Here is a 24171-nt window from a genome sequence, read left to right as displayed (position 1 = left end):
GGAGGGGAATTCACTTCCAAAGAATTTGAAGCTGTCCTTAAAGCAAGTGGCATTCATCACCAGCTTAGTACACCCTATACTCCACAACAAAATGGAGTAAGCGAAAGAAAAAATAGAACCTTGGTGGAAATGGGAAGATGCATGATGATTGAGAAGGGTTTGCCTAAAAGTTTTTGGGTTGAAGCAGTTCACACTGCTGCGTATTTACAGAACAGACTTCCAACAAGTTCTCTTCAAGGAAAGTCACCATTTCAAGTGTGGAATGGAGATGATCCTACTGTTTAACATCTCAAGATATTTGGTTCCATATGCTATGTCAATATTCCTAAAATCCAAAGAGACAAGTTGGATCCAAAGGCATCTATAGGTGTGTTTGTTGGCTACAACAGTAATTCAAAAGCATATAGAATTTTTGATGTCAATAGCAAGAAGGTGGTTCTAAGTAGAGATGTGAGATTTTCTGAGAATGCAGCTTGGAATTGGGAGAAAGGAGCTATTGAAGTTCCTGAATCAAGTTCAAGTACAACATATGTTAAAGAAGAAGAACCAATTGCAGCAGTGGAAGATAATGATGATGAAAATGAAGTTGGTGTCAGAGGTACCAGATCACTATGTGAAATTTACAGCAGCTGTAACATAGTAATTATAGAGCCTGTTAGCTTTGAAGAAGCAAAAAGTGCACCTGGTTGGATGGAAGCAATGAAGGAAGAGATGAAAGTCATAGAGAAAAATGAGACATGGCAGTTTGTTGATAGGCCCAAAGATCGAAAAGTGATTGGAGTTCGATGGGTTTATAGAACCAAATTAAATGCAAATGGTTCTATAAACAAATTCAAGGCTAGATTGGTAGTCAAAGGGTCCGCACAAGAGTTTGGTGTTGATTTCTTAGACACATTTGCACCGGTTGCAAGGTTCGACACAATCAAATTATTGACTTCAGTTGCAGCTCAACTTGGCTGGAAAATGCACCAAATGGATGTGAAGTTAGCCTTTCTCAATGGCTATCTACAGGAAGAGATTTTTATCGAGCAACCCGAAGGCTTCGTTATTGAAGGGAGTGAAGATAAAGTGTGCTTGCTAAAGAAAGCTTTGTATGGCTTGAAGCAGGCTCCTCGATCCTGGTACACCAGAATCAATGAATATCTGCTGAAGTTGGGGTTCAAGAAAAGTCTTAGTGAATCAACTTTGTATGTGAAGCAAGTTGCGGAGGAGATACTTATAGTTTCTCTCTATGTGGATGATATTTTGTGACGGGAAATAGTAGCAATCAGATTGAGCAATTCAAAAATGAAATGCAAAATGCTTTTGAGATGACAGATTTGGGATTAATGTCTTACTTTCTTGGCATGGAAATATCTCAAACACAACAAGCGATATTTATATGCCAAAAGAAGTATGTTGGTGAAATTCTAAAGAAGTTTGGACTAGATGAGTGCAAATCAGTGAGCAATCCTCTAGTTAAAGGTGAAAAATTGTGTCTAGATGATGGGGTTGATAAGGTTAATTCCACCTTAACAGAAGTATGGTTGGGTGTCTTTTATATCTTACAGCTTCTAGACCAGATATTATGTATGCTTCAAGTTTATTGTCCAGATTTATGCAAACTCCAAGTGAAATTCACTTAAGGGCTGCTAAAAGACTACTTAGGTATGTCAAAGGAACTGCAAATTTTGGAGTTCAATTCAAGAAAGGAGTTGTTGTTAAATTAATTGGGTTCACCAATAGCGATTGGGCAGGTTCCAGTGATGATTCAAAGTCCACATCAGGTTATGCTTTCGCACTTGGAAGTGGATTTTTCAGTTGGAGATAAAAAAAAGCAGTGTACAGTTGCTCAATCAACAGCTGAAGCCGAATACATTGCTGCTTCAGCTGCTGTAAATCAAGCAATTTGTCTCCGAAAGTTATTGGAGGATTTGAAGATGAAACAAAGTGAAGCTACAACAATTTTCTGTGATAACTAATCTACAGTGGCAATTGCAAAAGATCCAGTTTTTCATGATATGACAAAGCACATAAAGATCAAATTTCACTTCGTGAAAGAAGCTGAGAGTGATGGGATAGTCAAATTGGTGCATTGCAACTCAGAATTTCAGATTGCAGACATATTTACTAAAGCTTTGCCAACTGAGAGGTTTGAGTTCTTTAGGAAGGAGCTTGCAGTTTGCAGCCAAAGTGTCAAGGAGGAGTGTTAAGAGTTGACACTCTGGCTGTGTCTAATATTTAAGTTGTTCTTTTTAATGTTTAGCATGTGACTTCTTATCTTTATTGTTCTCATGTGATTTCTTATTTTATGTAGTTAGTCAGTTTTATAGGGCCTTGAGGTATGGGGACCTTAATTGTAGCTGTGACCTTTTTTTTGTCTTTATTAGCTATTGCTGTGACAGCAATCCTTTGTAAGAATTATATATTTCTTGTTCCTTGTAATGAATGCCAAGCTCTCCAGTTTATTCAGTCTGCTCTCCATTTTTGGTTTTCCATAATCCCTTGGATTACATGGTGGAGGTTGCCAGCGAACCGGAATAACACGACTAGTGGTGATGGATGATGTGTGGAAGATGAATGTGCCTTGGTGGGATAAATTCTGCTCTTGTTTGCAGAATGCAATTGGTAAAAGAAGCTGCATTATAGTAACTACTAGAAACATTGAGGTAGCAACCGGTATGGGGGCTGATAAGTCACAGATTCATCAGCCAAAACCTCTGAATAAAGAGGAAAGCTAGTTGTTGTTCAGTAAATTTGCATTCTCAAGATGTAAAGGGAAGTGTTAGCCCGATGATCGTTTCGAGAAAGTAAGCAAGGAGAGCTTGGAAAAATGTGGAGGACTTCCCCTAGCAATCAAGACAGTAGCAACATTATTAGCACCAAAGACCAATTCTCTTATCCAATGGAGTGAAATCAATAGGAACTTCCACAAATTGATGGTAGGCGGACAAATTGGCGTCTTTACAGCTGAGCTATGATGAACTTCCAATCCATCTAAAGCAATGTCTGTTATGTTTCTCAATTTACCCTGAAGACTTTGAGATTCATGATGAACAGTTGATACATTGGTGGCTCGGAGAGGGGCTTATCCATGGAAAAGGATCAAAGACTACTAAGGAAATGGGGTTTGATTACTTATCTGATCTTGTTACAAGATGTTTGGTTGAGGCAGTACAAAGGCGAGACTATGATGGAAGAGTTTACAGTTGCAGAATGCATGATATGGTGAGAGAATTGACAATTATGATAGCTGAAGAGGAGTCATTTGGTAGCTTTGATGAGCAAAGTAGACAGAAATTGATTGGAGAACCTCGTTGGCTGGGTTTCACAAGCGAAATGAACCCGAAATCGCTAAGAAACACCTCAAAATTCAGGGCTTTATTCGTTATGCCAAGTAGTAAAGTTACACTTGACAAGCATATTTCATGTCTCACTTCCCTCAGAGTATTGGATTTGTCTCTCAACAGGATGGAGAACATTTCTGCTGATGATCTCTTTGACTGGATTTGCTGCCTGAAACGCCTGGCGTATCTGAATCTCAGCGGTCTCTCAGGCCTTATGCAGCTCCCGAATTCCCTGTGTTGGAAACATGCCTTAGTTAATTTATTAGCAGATAATGTTTTAATTATTTGAATTCAGGAGAAGTTATTCAGTTATTGCTTATGTGTAGGAGAAGTTATGGAAGTCAGTTGTAACTGATGTTTGTATTGCTGTATAAATTTCCTGAAGTTCAATAGAACTATGTGTTGGTTCCAAACTCTTAAAAGTTAATTACTACAAATTGGTATGAGAGCAAATTATCTTGAGGGATCTGTGAGAATGGAAGCAGATGCAGTATCTTTTAATCAGGTTGCTGCACCAGTTTTTGATGCCCAGAATTAGCAAGCTTGGGATACTTTGAAGGGTCTCTATCATGGCAATGATAGAACAAGAAGAATGCAATTGTTAAATCTCAAAAGAGATTTCGAGATTTTGAGAATGGAAGAAAAGGAGACTCTATAAGAGTTTTCTGATAAACTAATGGCGGTGATAAATAAAATCCGATTTATGGGAGAAGATCTACCCGATAGCCGGATCGTAGAGAAGGTGCTTGTAAGTTTGCCCAAAAGATTTGAGGCAAAAATTTCATCTCTGGAAGATTCCAGAGATATTAGTCAAATTTCCTTGTCTGAATTAATCAATGCTCTACATGCACAAGAGCAAAGAAGAAGTTTAAGAAAAGAAGGAACCCAACAAGTAGTTGAAGGTGCTTATATGGCAAAGGGTTCATCTTCAAAAGGAAAAGCTCAGTCCAAATGTGCTATCTGTAGCAAGCCCAGTCACCATGAAGACGATTGCTGGCACAAAGGGAAGCCTCGGTGTCACAAGTGCAAAAGGTTTGGGCATATTCAAAAGAATTGTAGAACCAAGTCTGAAGAAAGTGTCAAGTTGACACATGTTGCCGACGAAGAAGAAGAAACATTGTTTTGAAATTGGTGAGATGTGCACCAATATGAAGCATTTGGAGAGAAATGCTCCAATTCTAGAATGGTGATGGGAAATACATCATCAAAACAAACTTTGAATCAAGAGGGAGTGTTGAGATTTGATTAAAATACGCTTAGCAGATTGCAGATGTGCTGACCAAAGCTCTTCCAAAAGAAAGATTCGAATATTTGAGAAACAAGTTGAGCTTTTGTTGGAAACATGCCTTAGTTAATTTATTAGCAGATAATGTTTTATTTAATTATTTGAATTCAGGAGAAGTTATTCAGTTATTGCTTATGTTTAGGAGAAGTTATGGAAGTCAATTGTAACTGATGTTTGTATTGCTGTATAAATTTACTGAAGTTCAATAGAAGCATGTGTTGGTTCCAAACTCTTAAAAGTTAATTAATACACCCTGCGAAATCTACGAAACTTGCAGCTTCTGATTCTAAATGGATGCAGCAATCTTCTTAAGCTAAATCCATCGATCATTTCATTGAAGAAACTGGTGATCCTGGATTTTAGGATCTTGCAATCTCCAATTTCTCCCAAAAGGAATCGGACGGCTTGCTCATCTACAAGAACTGTCAGGATTCAGGGTAGGAAATCAAGGTAACAGGCAAAGCTGTAGATTTAACCAGCTGGAAGAACTCCAAAACCTGAGGGTTCTCAGAATGAACATAGGCAAGGACAGTGAAATATCAGGAACAGAAATGGATGTGTTATTGAAGCTTGAAAAACTGAAAGTTCTATCAATTGATACAGAAGATTGTGATAATAAAAAGATATCAGAAATGCTGAACAGGCTATCTCCTCCATCAAATCTTCAGGAATTTTACCTGAGGCGATATCGGCATGAAAATCTTCCAAGGTGGGTGAATCCTGAAATGCTTTCATGTTTGCAATATCTATGCCTAGAGAATGGAGATCTTGTGAAGATTGAATGTGGAAATGTTTCAAGTTGGAACATAGAAGGTCTGTGCTTCAAGGTGTTGCCTAACTTAAGGCTAGATTGGAAGGACTTGGAAAAGGAAATGCCTTTGCTAAGATATGCAGAAGTCAGTGGTTGTTTCAATTTGCAGAATTTTCCATGTTCTGGTGACAAATGGAGAAAGGGTGAAGATTTAATTAATAATTGATTAATCAAGTTTGCAAAGAATGATATGTGAGCCATTTTTCATGCTTTCTGTTTGAGCTTGGACTTTTTCTTTTAGATTTCTGATTATATTTCTGGTTATTTTCATGTACTAACTTATTATTAATGAATACTAATGATTAATAATTAGTATTAAAGCAAATTTGTTGTGTTGTACGTTTTGGTGGATCGTCACGATATTATCTACGAAGTTTTATATTGAGAAATTTTGATTGGATTATGACGTGTCTAACATGCGATAGCAAGTGTATTTTACCAACTTAACTAGGATATGGTAAGTCTAAAGTCGTTCCACAAAGACTTGGAGGGTATTTGTTTTAACTTTTCTGATAAACGTTTAACATTTCATTTCAAGCTTAATGAAATATATTATTTGATTAGGTTTATACTATAGTAGTATTTAATATTATTTTTTTAAAGAAAAGTGATGTTTTAATTTATTTGATATTGACAAAATTATTATTATTTTTTTTTCCACAAACACATTTCTCCGAAATAAGAAGATTCGCCTCCATTGCACGCATATGAGCATAGGCCTGACAAGATAAAAAGACCGTTTAAGAATCAAAGTCTCCTTCATGGAGATCACTCTTTCATCCAAAAATGTAAAACAAGAAGAGAAAAGCTTACTGAAAGGAGATCCATTTTCCCCATCTTGGCATGATCAGACCCCGAGAACTTAGTCTGGTTCTCATGAACCTCTCCAAGCTGGCCAATGGCTTCATCCAAGTCGTTCACAACTGCCTCGTTCCTCAGGGACCCCTTGGCACCATACTTGGAGAGCTAGTATTTGCCCAAGTCAGGTTTTACCACCTGTCCAAGCAAAAGATCAGGATCTATAAAGCCAAGAAACAAGAAAAGTAAGATGGTCGTACCTGCTCTTGGTTTGGACTCAGCCAGTCCATCCTAGGCTTCCCAGCTTTCAAGGCATCCGCCAGCAATTTCTCTCCACCAGCAGCGGTTGATCTCCTCTTCTTACTAGGGGGATCCGCGGCACCCTCCAAAGGGCATTTCTTGTCCCTCTTATCGGGATTCGCCACCTGCGCATCTTTCTGGGCCTCCAACTCCTTCTGTTTTTTACGCTTCTCTACAAGGGCGCGACTGGCCTCAGACAAACCCCTGACAAGGGAACAACAAAATAATCAAGGTTCAAGGAAGAAACAAAGGTACCTTCATCAAGTTGAGTAAACTTCACGTAAGTGATCTCATCCTCCACTCGGCGGACCAGGGGAATGTCATTCATCATGAATTCCCGAGCATCGGCGTACGTCCAAGCATCTGTTTTGATGCTCTTCATGAGATCCGCCACTTTCTCATCGCTATCAGTCAGTATACGCAAGTCCCCAGCCATATGTTGAGGTTTAGCATTCCAATTTAACGGGAATCCCAGGGATTCGCTCTTTTCGATTTTGACAAAGAAAAAATTTTCGTCCCAGAGATGGACGTTCGACATCTTATCACTGAACGACGAATAAACTTTGAATTTGACAAAGGTGAAGAAAGATTCGGTTTGACGCTTCGAAGGCTTGTGAAGGGATCGGAAGACACGAGGAGTACAGGTTACCCCCAGATTCGAAGCTAAAAAACAATCTAGAGCAATGTCCAACCAGCCATTTGGATGCAGCTGACAGACAGTAATCCCGAAGAACTCCAAAATATCCGCCATCATCCGGGGAAGAGGAAGACGGAATCCTCTCTCCACATGACTCCTATACACAGAAAGATATCCCCTAGGGGGACAGGCAGGTCGCTGATGAGCAGCCGCCAACTCGGTCTCATAATTTTTAATCCACGGATAGCGATCCGCCAAATCAGTAAGATCCGCGGCACTCATACGAGACGGAGTGATCTCCGCACGGGGCTTCTTTTTTCTAATCGGAGTTGAAGGGGAAGCCTCCATTCCAGAAAAAGTCCTAGGGTTTATCGCCAGAGCGGTATGAGCCACAGCGGCGGAAAGGTTCTAGGTTTCGATTAAACAAGGGCGACGATTCCTACGCTCCCTTACCATATTACGTAACTCCGACAAATCACAACTAGGGGTACTCTCGGAGGAACTCGAGTTCTCAGAAGAAGACCAACTAAATGAGGGCTCGGAGGGGGTAGTCAAATCAAAGAGTTTAGAGGTAGAACCAGAGGAAGAACTCATAAAAACCCAGAAGACAGCAAAAACAGAACAAGGAGGGCAACTTACATGGAAAATTAGAAGCTTCGAAGATGCTTGACACAGGAAAAGCTCTAGAAAAATGCAAGCAAAAATGGAGGAGATTTAGCAAATGAGAAAGAAAGAGGGAGAAAGAGTTTGAAAAGACGTTGTCACTTACCTCGAGTGGAGTGTCCCCGACACCTGTCAATCGACGAATGGCCTGGGACTGAGAAGCTATCAATGTGCCACCTATTGACGGCACGCCGGGAAGACTAAAAGCCCTAAAGGACTTTAGCGGCACTTTAAGGGGGGCTTCTGATAACAACCAGATATTATTTACGGGACCAAAAAGGTAATTAACCAAACGACCGTGTATTCGGACGATCAGGAAAGCTACAACGTATCGAACAAGCCATCAAAGTGGCGGATCACATAGATTCCTCCACACGCTATCCATAGTCAAACCTACGGGAGACTCGCCATTATGCCTCGATCCGCCCGTCGAACGGTTAAGCCGATTTCCAATAAAGGCAACTAATAACCCATTAATGAGCTAACGGTCATACTTGAATGAGATCAGTAACCGCTATTAATGAGGCATTAATGGAGACTTTCTAGTTACTGGGAGTTACGATTATATGACTATAAATAGTTTGCATCCCAAGCTATTGAGGTACACATTCACATTCTCCTAAACCCTGCTTTGTCATTACCGTTTATTCTCTTACCATATACTAACTTTGACATCAGAGCTTCCCCCCGTCGAACCCAACGACGCCCTCCGCAGGGAAGGATTCCGATCAAGAATTCAACACCGGTCATCACTATAGTACTTTATTTTTTCTTAAAATTTAAATTTAGTTGAATTTTATCTCTAACTATTCTTAGTGCATTCAAAAGTTCTAGTGTACCCATGTTAAATTGTAACAAAAAAAAAATTGTAAAGAGTGGTTGATGCTATATATAATTGCTTGTTTTTTGTGATTGGTTCTACAGGTACTGAATGATCCTCAACTGAATTTTGCTTGACACTTTCCACAATTTCTTCTAAACTTTGGTTTGTGAGCATTCATTGTTTTTACCTGTATAATCCAATATTTGATTGACATTCAGTTGATTGCGGTAACCAAGTTGATCAATCATTCCCTCAAGTTAACTCTATAAATTAATAATTAATAATTTATTAATTAATTAATATCTTTATCAATTAATAAAATTTCATGATTCCAACATTATTAATTTATAGAGGTTTAACTGTACTCGTTTATCAAGTTTTATAACATGAGATTGTGTAAAAAAAAAAAACCTAACTGAAGCCACATTGTTTATCTCCATCTTTATCTAATAAATAAAAAAGACAGTCGCGATAGAAAGGATTAGATATTGTTAACAAGAAGTGTTTTTAAAAACGAGTGAAATCACATAATTTATTATCAATCTAATATCAATCTAACTTGCTACACGAATGTGGACAAAATATTTGTGGATGTCATTATCAATCAAGTCAAATATAGCAACACTAGAATATTTCTACACCTTATTCTTTAAATAAATTATATTTTCAACAATTATTTTATTAAGCTGATTTGGTCAACAGACTTAGAGGGTGTTTGTTTCAGCTTTTCAAATGAGCATTTAGCGTTTCATTCCAAACCGCAAGAAATATAGCGTTTGGTTAGGTTTATATAACCACATCGTTTAACATTTTCTCTAAAAACTGCATCGTTCTGGAGCGTTTCACGAAAAGCTTCTATTTGGGGCTTTTCATAAACAGCTGTTTGCAGTTATCTGTTATTAACAAAATTATCCTTCTTATTTCTACAAAATATGTTTATTTTTTAACATTATTTATATTTTCACAATATAATTACCGGAAGAACAAGTTTTTGTTACGTTCAATAATTTTTTATTTTTTATATAGATTATTTTTATTGAGTTGTGTAACACATTTTTTATTTTATAATAGGATAAGATGCAAAAAAATACCCATGATATTTATAGTCAAGAGCAATTTTACTTTTAACGTCTAAAATTATGCAATTATATCCCTAATGTTAGCAACCAAAAACAATTTTACCCCTAACAATTACACTGTTTTAGACCTTAAGAGTAAAATTATTCCTAGTTATAAACGTTATGGACATTTTTTTACATTTTTTCTTTTATAATTTCATCGTTGATTAATTTAAAACATATCCATTTTAGACATTTTAAATCCGAACAGCAACAGTTCAATATAATTTTACCAAACACTAGTAATTAAACAGCTAACAGCAACAGCTAACAGGTTACTGCAACGGCAAACAGCTAACAGCAAGCTGCAATTGTAAACAGCTAACAGCAACTGCAACAGCTATTAGCTAACAGCTAAACCAAACAGGCCCTTAGTCTAAACTGAATATTACTATCCTACTTTTGCTCCACTTGACTAGTATCACAAAGGGTTCATTTTTCAACTGTAAATAGTTTAGTATATTTTTTTCATAAGTTGCTCCCATATTAATGTGTTTGGTAATTTCGTAGTTACTTTGTTTGTGCAACAACAACGAATTATAAATCCAAAGAGAGAAGAAAAGATAAATAAAGAGAGTGAGAGAGAGAACGAATAGATAAAGATAGTGATAATGTGTCACTTAAAAATTGGTAAATGTAGAAAAAAGTAGAAAAATAAAATAAAATAAATGATAAAAATACTATTTGACCAAAAATTATTTCATCAACGGTTTGAATAATCTGAAGTCTCCTTATTAATAAAATGAAATTCAAGATATCCGAGTTTTAAAATTCTCCACAGATTGGGGTTATTCAAACTACATATTTTATTTAGAATCTAACTTTATCGGTGATGTGATTAAAATATTAGTGGATGTTATTATAAAGTATACCACGTGTTTCACTTGAACTCCATTTCTTTATCTTTATTTAGACCATTCTCTTTTTTTCTTTATCTCCACCATTCGCACTAAAAGAAATTCGTAGGTGATTTGATTTGTCTTGTCGAATAATGATAATGCAATGAAAAAAGTGAAAAAGAATACAATTCTTTAATGTAACGGTCAATAATTAATTAATTAATGTACATATATATGAAGCATGCATACTATATATTATATTCTTATAAATGAAATGTCGGACAAAATAAAAATAATTTTATAAGTCGGAGCAAGCAGATGGAAATTATTAGAAAGCTTATTTGGATTTTTTTATTTTACACCGCCGCTGAGAATGTTATGTCACGTTGTCCAATTCACAATCCTCGCTGTAGTTCTTATTCTGCTGATTTCAATTGCTCTATTCCCGGAGGCTTGCCTTGTGACGAAGGTATATAATATAATCTCTTTTCTTATTTCTAAACCATATCATATAAATTACCAATTACGAATTACATCTACTAATTATGTTTCTGAACTAAACAAAAATCATTAATTAAATCTTTATTTTATTCTAAAATCAGAAAACATGATTACTAATCTTTATACTGGTTCAACGTGAGTTTGGAGAAAAGGGTTTGAAACTGTTCAACTAAATGATTTTCAATGAGCGTTCAATTGATTATTTTTGTTTAGAATAGGAACTCAATTGATGATTTTTTGCTTAATTCAAGGACTTGATTGATGATTTTGATAATTTAAGATTCTATTTGATTTTGATGATTTAGGTCTTGTTTGATAAACCACTTAATTACTTAAATTAAAATGTTAAGCACTTATTTAATTTAAGTGCGTTTGATAATGATTGTTTTTCCACCACTTAAATTAGTTAATTAAGTTAAAAACCACTTATTTTGATAAGTCAAAATATTTAACTTGTCATTTTAAGTTAAACATTATCAACTAATATTTTTTTTTAAATTAAATCATTCAATATTTTCAGCACTTATAATATTCAGCACTTAAAATTCAATACTTACTTTTTCAAAACTTAATTTTCAGTTTTATCAAACAGCACCTTAGTTTGGAGAGCCAAATAGATATCATTCCTATTTTTTTTATATATGTTTTGTTTTATTATTATTATTATTATTATTATATAATTTTAATAATTATTTTTATATAATCTTAATTTTTTTCTTAAACCAAATTGTTAATATATATTCAATCTAAAATTACTAATATATTATATATTGATTTACTTGTTATAATATATTTTATGATACAATTAATTTTCCCTAATTTACTCATACTATTGAGTTAATTACATTACAATGTGTATCGATCATTTTTTTTTATAGTGGGTACCTTTACAAAATAAAAATAAAAATTATAATCTTATAAGAAAGCTCGAATATTTATGGATCACTGCAAGTAAGCATAACCAAACTCTTCTTTTCTATATAGATTGAGCTCGTTATATATATGTAAAGTTCATCCAATGGTGTAAACACACAAAGGCTTACTTTGTTAAAAACAAGTAAGCATAACCAAACCCTTCTTTTCTATATATAATTACTTAATTAATTTGAAACCCTAAAACTAAAAATAGTATATATTGTATTTCGATTTGGTTTTGTTCTGTTTTTAGATTGAACCGAACCGAAAACCAAACTAGCTTAAAACTTAGGATCGAACTAAACCAAAATATAATTTGATCTGATTTGATCCAGTTTTTTCAGTCTTTAAATTTTTGATTCGGTTCTACCCACCTTTATTTTTATATTGTATTTTTGGGACAGCGAATGGTGTGAGAGCGGTGATGGAGGGGTTAAATTTGGACATTCCAAGCTACTTTTCTCGCAAAAATTGCAATATTAATGAATCCGATATTTCCGTCCTGTGCACCTGCACAACCACAGCTTCTACTACTGTTTGTCATATAACCTACATGTATGACTCTCTAATCTCGTTTTTGAAGGGTACTTTTTTTTTTTTTTTTAAAGATGTTATTCTCTACTTATCTTCTATATTAAGTTATTAACTACTAATTTTTTTCAATAATTTTTATCTATATAATTTTTTTAAGTAATTTTTTAATCTCTAAATGTGTGCATATTACATTAGTTAGTTTACATGTTTTTAGAAATATCTGCTTTTACAAATACACTATAACCATCTTCGCATTTTGACAAATCCATCCATAAATTTTTAGGGATAAAGACTAAATTTACCCCTAACGTATAAAATGGTTCAAATTTAACCTTAACATTTCTAAGAAAAACATTTTTAGAGAGAGATGGTGAATTTTTTGAGAAAAATATTTTTTTCCTCAAAAATTCCAAATTTCCCAAGTTCAAATTTTTTACTAAATTTTCATTAAAAACGGGAGCTCGCGGTTCGTTGAATCAATCGGCTTCGACTGTCAGATACCGAATTAAAGGTATTATCCGAGGACTAGACTCTTTATTTTATTTAATTTATGCTCTCCTTCTATTTATTTTTTTATGCTATAGTTCTTATTCCTTTAGTTATTTATTTATTTTGTCACGTTTTATTTAGTTAGCGTATTTATTTAATTTTCGTTTCGTGTTAAATAAAATTCGGTTTTGTTTTAAAATAAAAACCTCGTTTTGGATATCCCAATACGAACCGTGATCCGATAAAAAGGTAGTTCGGGTATCGAAAATGTTGTAATTATAAGTTTTTTTTAATTTAAAAGAGGTTTCCAAATAACGTTTTAAAATAAAAACATCGTTTTAGGAACTTCCGTTTTCGACTATGATCCATCTTTGGTAGTTCGGAAGTCCAAAACGATTGAATTAGATTTAATTTAAAGCTTTTGAATAAATCTGGAAAATATTGGAGTGCTGCTGTAATTTGTCAATTCTGTCACTAAATGCTGTTTCCAAACGGATTTTCCGTCGGTAAATCTGCCAAAATGTAAAAAATGTCATTTCGGTCCCTTTTTCTTAACTTTTAGACTTTTAATCCTTAGTATATATATATATATAATTATGTACTACATGTTTTTCAAATTATTTTGGAATTTTAGTATATACATTTATTTTAGAATATTGGTATATCATTTTTATTTTATTTTATAATATAAGTATAAATATATATAAGTATTTCCTTTTTATTAACTTAGGCTATGTTTAAATATTAGTTATTTGATATTTTGAGAAATAATGGATGGATATTAGTATATGTCATTTTTGGTATTTAAACTATATTAATTATGTATATATATGTATAGTTTTGGGAACATTTGAGTTATTTTGTTGATTATTGAAGGAAGTTATTTTTGGGTAAATATTATTTTCTTATCCATAAGATTTACTTATTGTTTTAGCATTTTTAAAGTATAAGTATATAGTACCTATTATTTCCATACATAAAGTTCCTCTTATATTAATTTTTGGGTTTTCATATCCTCCTTTTTTATTTACTTGTATAAATATATATGTCTAAATTATTTTCTCTATTCTTTTGGGCCCATTCATGGGTCCATGTCTCAAATGGGCCTTGTTTGATTATAAGTCTTGCTTTAAATAAGTGTCTTATTGTAATTATAATAGTTAGAGAGTCCATTAAATAAGTGGGGAAAATAAATCACAAAAAGAGAGTTTTCAATTAAATTATTTAAGCTAATGAGCTTTCTTAGATCTCTAATGTAGATAAATAGAGTCATTTTGGTGGATATTTCAAATCGTCTTCAAAACACCACGTTTTAAAACCTTAGTCCGTTCCAACGACGGATTAAGCGAACATTGTAATCAAAATCGTTTTCTTTGTTAATAATGGAGATTTTGAATCGCTTTCTTAATGAATTTGTACAAAATAAAATTGACTTGTATGTTTAACCACGTTTTCTTATTAAAAGGCTTTTACTTTAACGTTTTCAATTACGCGAGTCGTTCCAACGGCGATTCGGGTAAGCTTCATCAAACGGGGTTTTAAAACGCACCTAAATCGTTCCAACGGCGATTAAGGTGCGAACCATGTAAATAAACTCGTTTTGGGGAAATAAGTTAGCGTAGAATAAACACACAACATAACATTTAAATACGGTTGTAAATAAATCACTTCTTTCCCCCCTCCCCCCCCCCCCCCCCCTCTCTGTGTATGTATAAACATAAATGGGTGATTCTTTACTGATGTGGCTTTTCAATAATATATGCTCAAAATGGTTTCTAAAAAGAGAAAGAAAAGGGTTTCAAATGAATTTTAAACTTAAAGAAGTATACGATTAGTCCGTTATCGCCTAACATGCTGAGTAGGAGGCCGGTGGTTCATAACCGGGCGATGTCGGGGTGCCTAGTAGCCTTTCTCTGGAAAGGAGCTAGCCTTCTCGGCTCGTACCTAAGTTTCCCGAACCCACACCGGTCTCCCGCAAGGGATCGGTGTTCATTTTCCCATTCGTGGGTGGCGACTCTTCCATATCTCCGAGCTCCGGTCCTGCCGAGCAGCTTGATTCCACGATTGGTTGCTTTCGGCGCCAATCACCGCTTACGTCGCCATGAGGTTGTCCACCCCCCGGTCCGCCCGGGAGATTAGGCCGCGGCACCTCGTCTAACAAGTGGCGACTCTGCTGGGGAAGCGAGAAATTTGATTCCGAAAGGCGTGTATTAAGCCCTTAACGGGGACGGATCATTTTACTGCAAACCCTTTGGGTAATTTCCGCGAAACCTCTAGCGAGAGTCCATTCGTCGCTCGAAAGAGGCTAGCGTAAGTTCCCCCTTACAGTAAGGCGCCAGAGGGTCCCCATCCATTCGTTAGGGGCGAATCTGTGCGGTCCTGTGAGGTCCCGCGGCCAGCCGTGTCAGCATATAGTAGCCTTAGAAGTTTCCATAGGATTACCCGTTACTATTTTTGATGTGATAAATGAATCAGTTCGTGTTTTCAAACCGCCATGATATGTGTCTAATCCTAAGTTATGTAAAGAAAATGAGACGATGCGTTAATATATACTCATGAATCGACATACTAATTACCCTAAAACATCGAAACGATTTGAACTAAAGACGACTTAGTCATCTCATATGAATGAACATGTGCGACCCGCCTTGTCCCTTTCGGTGTCCCGACGAAGGCACGTGTTCAGGAAATACGTTATGACGTAAGCACGTATTAGTATGAATCGGTTCGGTGTTAAGGATAGTTATATTTCGATACAAAAGACTATATTAACGGTAGCCGTTATTCACATTCTTTAGATAAATCGGGATAAAACGAGATCACGACGAAACGAAAACGAAGAACATTTCTGTTTCGAACGACCTTGTTGTAACGTGAAAAGTTTCGCACAAGTAGCCCGTCCCTTCCGAATAAAAGACGAGCTTTTACGTTATGCCATTTGTCATTCTTAAGAGAAATGGACGTGTCCGCAAAAGGTGACTAAGAAAATAAAAAGACAAAAATGAACTAAACGACCAAAAATCATTCCAAATCTACGATATATGTTAATCCCGCGAGTAGTTAAAGAAAATAAACCAATGTCATTGAATACGTGCCTCGGACGAGTGTATACCCCGTTTAAAATCTCGAAGCCGAATTAAGCCAAATCATATAATTGCGCCATATGGACGAGACTGCAGGTTTTGATTAACGACTCGATCATTTCGACCGTTACCAAAACTGCAAGAAATATGGCCCGATGTACGTGTTTGCTTAAATCGTGCCTAAAGGAAAGAGAACGGTGATGTCCTCGCTTTGAATGAGCATGCGATTCAAAGAAACATTGATTTTCTATAACCACACTAAGATGATATATCCCGTGGATTGGGAAGAACAACGAACTGTTGCTAGCCGAAAGGTTACCGTGCGCTCAAAATAAGACTCGCCGTCTTTTCACGTAGCTAAAATGAGCAAACGGATCCTCGACGCTAAGAACAAACGCGTTACGCGATGAGTCCGTTCCCTAAAATAAAATCCAAAAGTGATTCCATCACTAAATAAACACGTGGTTACGTCCCTCGATAGATCTAAAAGATCCTGTTGTAATCCAAAAATCGAGACACGAACCCACGCGAACAAAAGGGAACGAATCATTGACAATAACGAACGATTGGACTAGAAGAATAACTCGTACCACGTCTAAAAACTGAGATGCGCTCAAAGGGAGTCAAAACCCGAATTAATGCGTCTCGCGAAAGCACAAAAGACGAGTTATTCCGAAAGGACAATCCGCTTGGTCGATTTCTTAGTCACCGAACGTGGATACGTCAAAACGAACTGTATTGTCTGATGGATGATTTAATTTCCCGCAATAATCGACGGCATCACGCGTCCCCTGGACCGCAATGTGAGCCAAAAACCAAAATCCTAGGAAAGAGACCTGGACCAACGAGTGTGTGGAGGAATAAGGGTGGAAGAGAGATGTTGTGATACGTGTAATTAGAACTAACGTTTGTTCTTCTTATCTTATAATCATAAATAAATAAACGCACACACCACGAATCATGCATATAAAATCATGCATACATACTAATGGATACCGTTCGCGCAGACGTCATCATTAAGCGGTTGTGGTTTCGCGAGAGTAATCGGCTTGTCAGACAGTTTGATCAGTTGCGAGTAGACAGTCCCGAATCAGTAGTTGTGGCTTCTGAATTGTCTTCATCCGAGTATACTCAGTCTTCCGTCAGTATGTCTGCAACCGACGAGGAGAAGGTGGCTGAATTGGAGAATTCTGTGAATAATATCAACGACCAGCTGGCCGCGATCTTGGCCCAACTAGCTGAGTTAGCGCTAAAGGACAACAAGAGTGGTAGTAAGCGTGCTGAGAATGAGGTGAACGAGGGCCCTCGCTTTGGGAATGAGGAGGATTATCAGGATTATGTCCGAAAACAGTTAGAGAAGGAGAAAGCTAAGGAAGAGGAGTGGAGGCAACACATCACACAGGAAGTGCAGGACTTGCGCGGAGGAAGCTCTGGGAGTCAAGATTTCTATAACTTGAAGAATTGTTTGACAGCAACAGCTTTGCCTCTGAAATTCCGGCTCCCTGACATGAAAAAGTTCGATGGAACTGGAGATCCCACCGCTCATATGAATCAGTACGTGGCGGTAATGAAGCCCACGATCCTGACTGAGGATCAAGTCTTGGGGCTGTTTAACACCTACCTGGAGGGGGCTGCCCTCACATGGTTCCATGCATTGCCAATGGTGACAAAGAAGGATTGGAAGGAGTTGGCGAAGTCATTCATCGCTCAGTATAGCTTTAACACCATGCTGGAGGTCACTTTGAAAGAATTAGAGAGTACTAAGCAGCAGGCTAGGGAATCCTTTTCCGATTTTGTGAAAAGATGGAGGGCTAAGGTCGCGGTCATGAAACAGAAGCCGCTTGAGCAGGATCAGATCCGAATGGTGGTTGGCAACACGTTGCCGTATATTAAGAATGAGTTGAGATATATGCCGTTCACAGATTTCAATCAGATGTATAGTTATGCCTTGACTGTCGAAGGAGATGGGGAGCCAAAGAAAGCTTATACTAAGTGGACGAAGTCTGGATATAGTGCCGGAGGGCCTAGCGCGAGTACAGAATCTGCGGCAGTGAAAGTGGTTGATCTTAATGCCATCGAAAAGAGGCGGTTCGCCAAGTTCGATCAGACCTATGCGAAAGTTTTTGAACGTCTGCAGAAGAAGGGATTGTTAAAAGCCCTTACCCCATATAACAAAGCTCAACCTACTCCACAGATTCAGGCTAGAGGGTATTGTGAGTTCCACAGCAGTTATGGACATACGATTGAGAATTGTGAGAGGCTGAAACATGAAATCCAAGATTTGATTGAGGAGAAGAAGATAGCTGATCCTTCGTCAGCAAACCCTTCCGTTAGGCGCAATACATTGCCTAATCATAGGGTAAGCGTGATCGGAGTTGGTTTGACGGAAACTGTGGTGATGGAATCTTTTGAGGAAGATGTAGAGGAGTTGTTGGACTCCGTCGAAAGAAGCAATGTGGGAAATGGTTTGTATGTGTCCTTCTTGGGTGAGGAACAAGAGGATGAACCAATGGAGTAAGGATCAGATGGTGGAGCACCATATGACAAGGATAGTGCCGAAGAGACCGGTGAAGGGTCGTCTCGGACTATCGTGCCAAATTTGGGTTTGTTCAGTGGAGGAAGGGATCCCGAAGTGCACTTGCGTGAGTATATGCACGACATGTTCATTGAATCCTTCGGAGTAGATGAGATTGCTCAGTGGTTCCACCATTCGCTGGTAGGTGAGCCTTTGGAATGGTTCCATTCATTACCCGACTCTTGCAAGCACGATTGGGATCGGTTGTCGGATTTGTTTCTAGAAAAGTATCAGAGAGATGAAGATAAAACTGCGGAGCGCTTTGCGATACAGATTGGACCCATCAAGCGTCCATTGCCGAGGGTGAGCAAATATAACGGCAATAAGGACCCTATGGAGCACGACCACTTCTACTTATCGGCTATGACAGCTTTGAGTTTTAAAGAAGAAGAGATCACTAGCTTGTTTTGTAATTCACTGATGGGTGAACCGCTGATGTGGTACATGTCCCTGCCGATGTATGTTAAGACCGATTGGGCAGCTATGACGAAGAGATTTATCAAGGAATATACGGTATGGATGCTAGCAGAGCAAACTCCTGATTCCCCGTCTTAGCAAACACCTGATGCGGTGTTAGGAATGCCTAGGTATGGTGGATACCAGGATCCTGTGGAGCATACGAGGATATTTCGCAATCATATGTATGACGCCGGATTTCCGCAGTGTGAGTTGCATGAACATTTTCCGGAAACCTTGATGGGTGAAGCCTTATTGTGGTATCAGGGGCTATCAGGGGAGGAGATGGGTCATTGGATACCGCTCCAAAATGCCTTTGTGGCGAGATATGAAATGTACATTCCATGGACGGGATCCCTGGATGATTAGGACAGGATTAGGCAATTCCCCGAGGAACATTTTGTGGATTATGCTAGAAGGTGGAGGCACCGTTATGAGCAGTGTAATGAGACAATGAGCGATAAGGTGCAGCTTATGTGCATACAACGAGGTGCTATTCCGTTGGCCGCAAGGAAGATGAGCCGGGTGTCCCTCCGTGACTATGATGAGTTGATAGGTTGGGTTTTGTATGGATCAGCGGATCCCTTTTTCCTGAATCCGAGTGTTCCTCACGTCATGGATTTAATGGTCGTGGACATTTGGGAGAGTTCCTCGGACGAGGAGGATGCCAATCGAAGGGTTCCTATTAACATTTGGGACGAATCGGATGATGAGCCGGAAATTGCGGTAATGACGAGATCAGGTTGTGTGGCCGAGGGAAAGGCACCAATGGTAGAGACTGAGATTGGAGAAGGGTCGGCTCCTAAGCCCGATGACCAAGTTCTTGAGCAATTGAAGAAGACGCAAGCTAAGTCTACGGTCTGGGAAGTTTTATGCCATTCTAAGTACCATCGTGAGAACCTGATGAAGGAGTTGCAGAATTTGGTTATTTCCACCGATACTGAGCCGGCAGCGCTAGTAGGGGCAATTATGGCCCGAAAGAAGACTGAGATCACATTTACTGACGAAGATCTCCCAGAAGAGGGGAAGGCTCATAATAAGCCATTGTATATCCGAGCAGAAATTAACGGGAAGAAGACTAGTTGTGTGATGGTCGATGATGGATCGGCCATTAATGTTTGTCCGTTGAAACTCTTGTCGAAGCTGGGAGTGGAGAGAGGAGACCTGACAGCCTCTGAAACTGTGATTAGAGCATATGACGACAGCCGTAGGTACATTGAAGGAGTCTTCAAGGCCAAGTTGAAAGTGGGGCCGCACGAGGAAGAAACTGAGTTCACGGTGTTGGATATCCCGGTAACTTTTGCTGTGCTGTTGGGACGCCCTTGGTTCCATAAGTTAGGAGGTGTGCCCTCCACGCTCCACCAAATGATTAAGTTCCCCTTCGGGGAGGAGATAGTGACGATCAGAGCTGAGAAATTAAGCTCGGTGGCAGCATTGGGAATTGAGCCACAGCTTTTCTCCGGATTCCAAGTCTCCGGGATTTATGAGTCCAGCATGACCACCGATGTGGTGAAGATGATGAAGGGAGGTTTCATCCCAGGAATGGGTTTAGGAGCACACCATCAGGGGTTGCCAGAATTTCCGGACTTTAAGAGTCAGAAAACCCGGAGGGGTTTGGGATATAAGCAGGGAAGTACGTCCAATGCGAGTGCTGAAGGAAAAGTAGGCTTGAGGAAGTATTTTGTGAGCGAGGGGCATGGGAAGGCATATTCAGGGACCCCCGAGGCATGGACTAGCACGGAAGGGAAGATCCTGCCAGGGTTCGAAATCTTCAATGATGTTGCCGACTGGGGCAAAGGAAAGGCGAGCTGCTTTGTCGAGGAGATCATGATGCTGGATTTAAATGCCGAGGAGCAGGTCATCACCATTGAAGCGAGGAGCGGTGGAAAATCCCAGTACCTCCAAGGTTCATGAGGAGCCTGAGAACCCTGATGATGAAAATTGTATTACTGCTTTGTTTGAATCAGATGATGTGATCACCCATGCTATCAATGAAATGAATTCTGATTTTGCTTACTTGCTTGATGTCGATCATGATCATTCCATGCATTCTCATTCATATAACATGCCTACATTTGAAATCAATACGATAGAAATGTCAACTTTCAATCTTGGTACGGATGAAAATCCTAAACTTATACAAATTGCTCAAGAATTAACTATTGAAGAGAGAAAAGAATTTGAGAGAATAATTAAAAAATACGAAATTGTATTCGCTTGGACATACGAAGACATGCCTGGAATTGATCAATCAATCGTAACTCACCGTATTCCAACATATCCCGAAGCAAAGCCTGTAAAGCAGAAGCTCCGACGTATGAGATCAGAATGGGCAGATAAGATCAGAGAGGAGGTGAAGAAGCAGTTAGAAGTAGGATTCATCGAAGTGATCGACTATCCCCCTTGGGTCGCGAATGTGGTGCCAATCGCAAAAAAGGACGGCAAAGTAAGGATGTGCGTTGATTACAGAGATCTTAACAAGGCATGCCCCAAGGATGAGTTCGCATTGCCTCATATCGATGTATTGATCGACAGTGCAGCGTCAAGCGTCTTACACACGAAAGTGGACGATTTCATGGGCTACATGCAAGTTCAGATGGCCGAAAAGCACAAAGCGAAAATCTCGTTCACAACTGCGTGGGGGACATACTGTTACAGGGTAATGCCGTTTGGTTTGAAGAATGCCGGGGCAACTTACCAGCGAATGGCTACAGCACTGTTCCATGATATGATACACAAGGAGGTGGAAGTTTATGTGGATGACATGATGGTCAAATCAGAGACAAGAGAAGGGCATTTTGCCGCGCTCGAGAAGTTTTTGGCCCGAATTACAGAATTCAAGCTGAGGTTAAACCCGAAGAAGTGCTTTTTCGGCGTTTCATCGGGAAAAATCTTAGGCTATGTAATCGGAAATAAGGGAATCGAGGTAGATCCTGATAAAGTAAAGGCTATACAAGAGATGCCGGTGCCGAGAAATGAGAAGGAAGTGATAGGGTTTCTGGGGCAGGTTCAGTATATCAGTCGGTTCATAGCAAGACTTACCGCAATCTGCGAGCCAATCTTTAAGTTGCTAAGGAAAGACCAACCCGCCATTTGGAATGATAAATGTCAGCAAGCGTTGGAGAGCGTCCGGAGCTACTTGTCTAATCCGCTAGTGTTGAGACCGCCTAAACTGGGAAAGCCGCTTCTCCTCTATGTAGCGATTGAGGAGCGATCTATTGGGGCAATGTTGGCTCAAGAAGGAGACACCGGTGTGGAGCACGCGGTGTATTATTTGAGTAAGAAGTTCCTGGAGTACGAGCTCAAGTACAACATGATCGAAAAGACATGTGTGGCAGTGGTGTGGTCGACAAAGAAACTGCGGCACTATTTCCAATCGTATAAAGTGATCATTATTTCTCGGATGGACCCCGTGAAGTATCTATACCGAACTCCATCCTTGACGGGGAAGTTAGCCAGATGGTTGTTGCTTTTATCCGAGTTTGACATTGAATATGTGACGAAGAAGGTTATCAAAGGAAGGGCCGTGGCAGAGTTTCTGGCTAACCAACCCCTGAATGCAGAAGAGGAAGAAGTAAGCTATGATTTCCCCGATGAGCACTTAAACGCAATTGAAGTTATACCATGGAAAATGTTCTTCGACGGAGCAGTTAATTCGAATGGAGCCGGAGTAGGAGTACTACTTATCTCACCGGAAGGAGAAAGAATCTCGATGGCCAAGAAGTTATCCTTCCCTCTCACCAATAATATGGCCGAATATGAAGCATGCATTTATGGCTTAGAGTCATTAGCGGCATTGGGAGCATCATATGTCGAAATTTGGGGTGACTCAAAGTTGATCATCGAACAGGCACAAGGAAACTGGGAGGTAAGAGAAGAAAGACTACGTCCGTACCTCGATCAGCTAGAAGGGTTGGCACAAAGATTCAAAGAATGCCGTTTCTATCATATTCCTCGAGCACAGAACCAGGCGACGGATGCCTTGGCCACTTTGGTGTCAGTTTGGGACAACCCCCGAATCTTGCCTCGAAACCGTTGATATTGAGGAGATCTCACAAACCATGCTACGAGGATGTAATGCTGTTAGGGGCAGATGAAAAACCGTGGTATTTCGATATCGTGAACTTCATGAAAGATGGGACATATCCGGCAGAGTCAGAACCTAGGGATCAAGCTGTGATTAGAAGGCTAGCTCGTCAGTTCGTCATCCACAACGACTTACTTTACAAAAGGCACGTTGATAGATTACAACTCAGATGCTTGGATGCGGGAGAAGCCCGCGAGGCAATGGAATCAGTACATTCGGGAATTTGTGGAGCCCATATGGGAGGAGCAGTACTAGCTAAGAAAATTATCAGACAAGGCTTCTATTGGCTCACCATGGAAAAAGATTGTAACGAGTATGCAAAGAAATGTCACGATTGTCAAATCCACGGCGATTGCAGTCATCTTCCGGCCATGGAACTACATGTGCTAGCACCTATTTGGCCATTCGCTGCCTGGGGCATTGACATCATCGGCGAAGTAAGGCCTAATGCTTCAAATGGACACAAGTTTATTGCAGTCGCCATCGATTATTTCACCAAATGGGTAGAAGCAGAGTCGTTTAGCAAACTGGGATCCAAGCAGATGAGAAAGTTCATTGAAAAACACTTGATCACCAGGTTCGGAGTGCCTCATCACATGATCACGGATAACGGAGTCCAGTTTCAGGGGGAAGTAAGGAATCTTTTCCGAGAATATGGCATTGATCATCATAGGTCTTCTCCGTACCGTCCACAGGCTAATGGGGCAGTAGAAGCAGCTAATAAGAACCTTAAAAGGATCCTCGTAAAGACGGTGGAATCACATCGGAACTGGCATGAGCACCTCCCACTCGCGTTGTGGGCTTATCGCACGACAGTCAGAACCTCGACTGGGGCAACGCCATTCTCCTTGGTATACGGAACAGAAGTAGTCCTGCCGATTGAGATCGAAAAGCGATCGTTGAGAATCGCGGTGGAAGCAGAAATTCCCGA

At 38.9% G+C, this 24171-nt stretch overlaps 1 protein-coding gene across 2 annotated transcripts; it reads left to right on the top strand.

Moving 5' to 3' along the window:
• The first annotated feature begins 10881 nt into the window (after nucleotides 1–10881).
• LOC136219564 (uncharacterized) lies at nucleotides 10882–21169 on the top strand. 2 transcript variants are annotated; one of them, XM_066007011.1, is made up of 4 exons: nucleotides 10882–11069; nucleotides 12086–12158; nucleotides 12421–13061; nucleotides 17130–21169. In XM_066007011.1, the coding sequence occupies exon 4, from the start codon at nucleotides 17270–17272 to the stop codon at nucleotides 18638–18640; it is 1371 nt and encodes a 456-aa protein (XP_065863083.1). In that variant the 5' UTR covers nucleotides 10882–11069; nucleotides 12086–12158; nucleotides 12421–13061; nucleotides 17130–17269; the 3' UTR covers nucleotides 18641–21169. The 2 variants fall into 2 exon arrangements, with proteins under 2 accessions (XP_065863083.1, XP_065863082.1); XM_066007010.1 differs by lacking the exon at nucleotides 12086–12158.
• The last annotated feature ends 3002 nt before the right edge of the window (nucleotides 21170–24171 follow it).

Source organism: Euphorbia lathyris, chromosome 2, assembly GCF_963576675.1.
Source record: "Euphorbia lathyris chromosome 2, ddEupLath1.1, whole genome shotgun sequence".
In the NCBI taxonomy this organism is placed as follows: domain Eukaryota; kingdom Viridiplantae; phylum Streptophyta; class Magnoliopsida; order Malpighiales; family Euphorbiaceae; genus Euphorbia; species Euphorbia lathyris.
The sequence above is the reverse complement of the archived record's forward strand: the minus strand, read 5'-3'. Positions and strand labels throughout refer to the sequence as shown.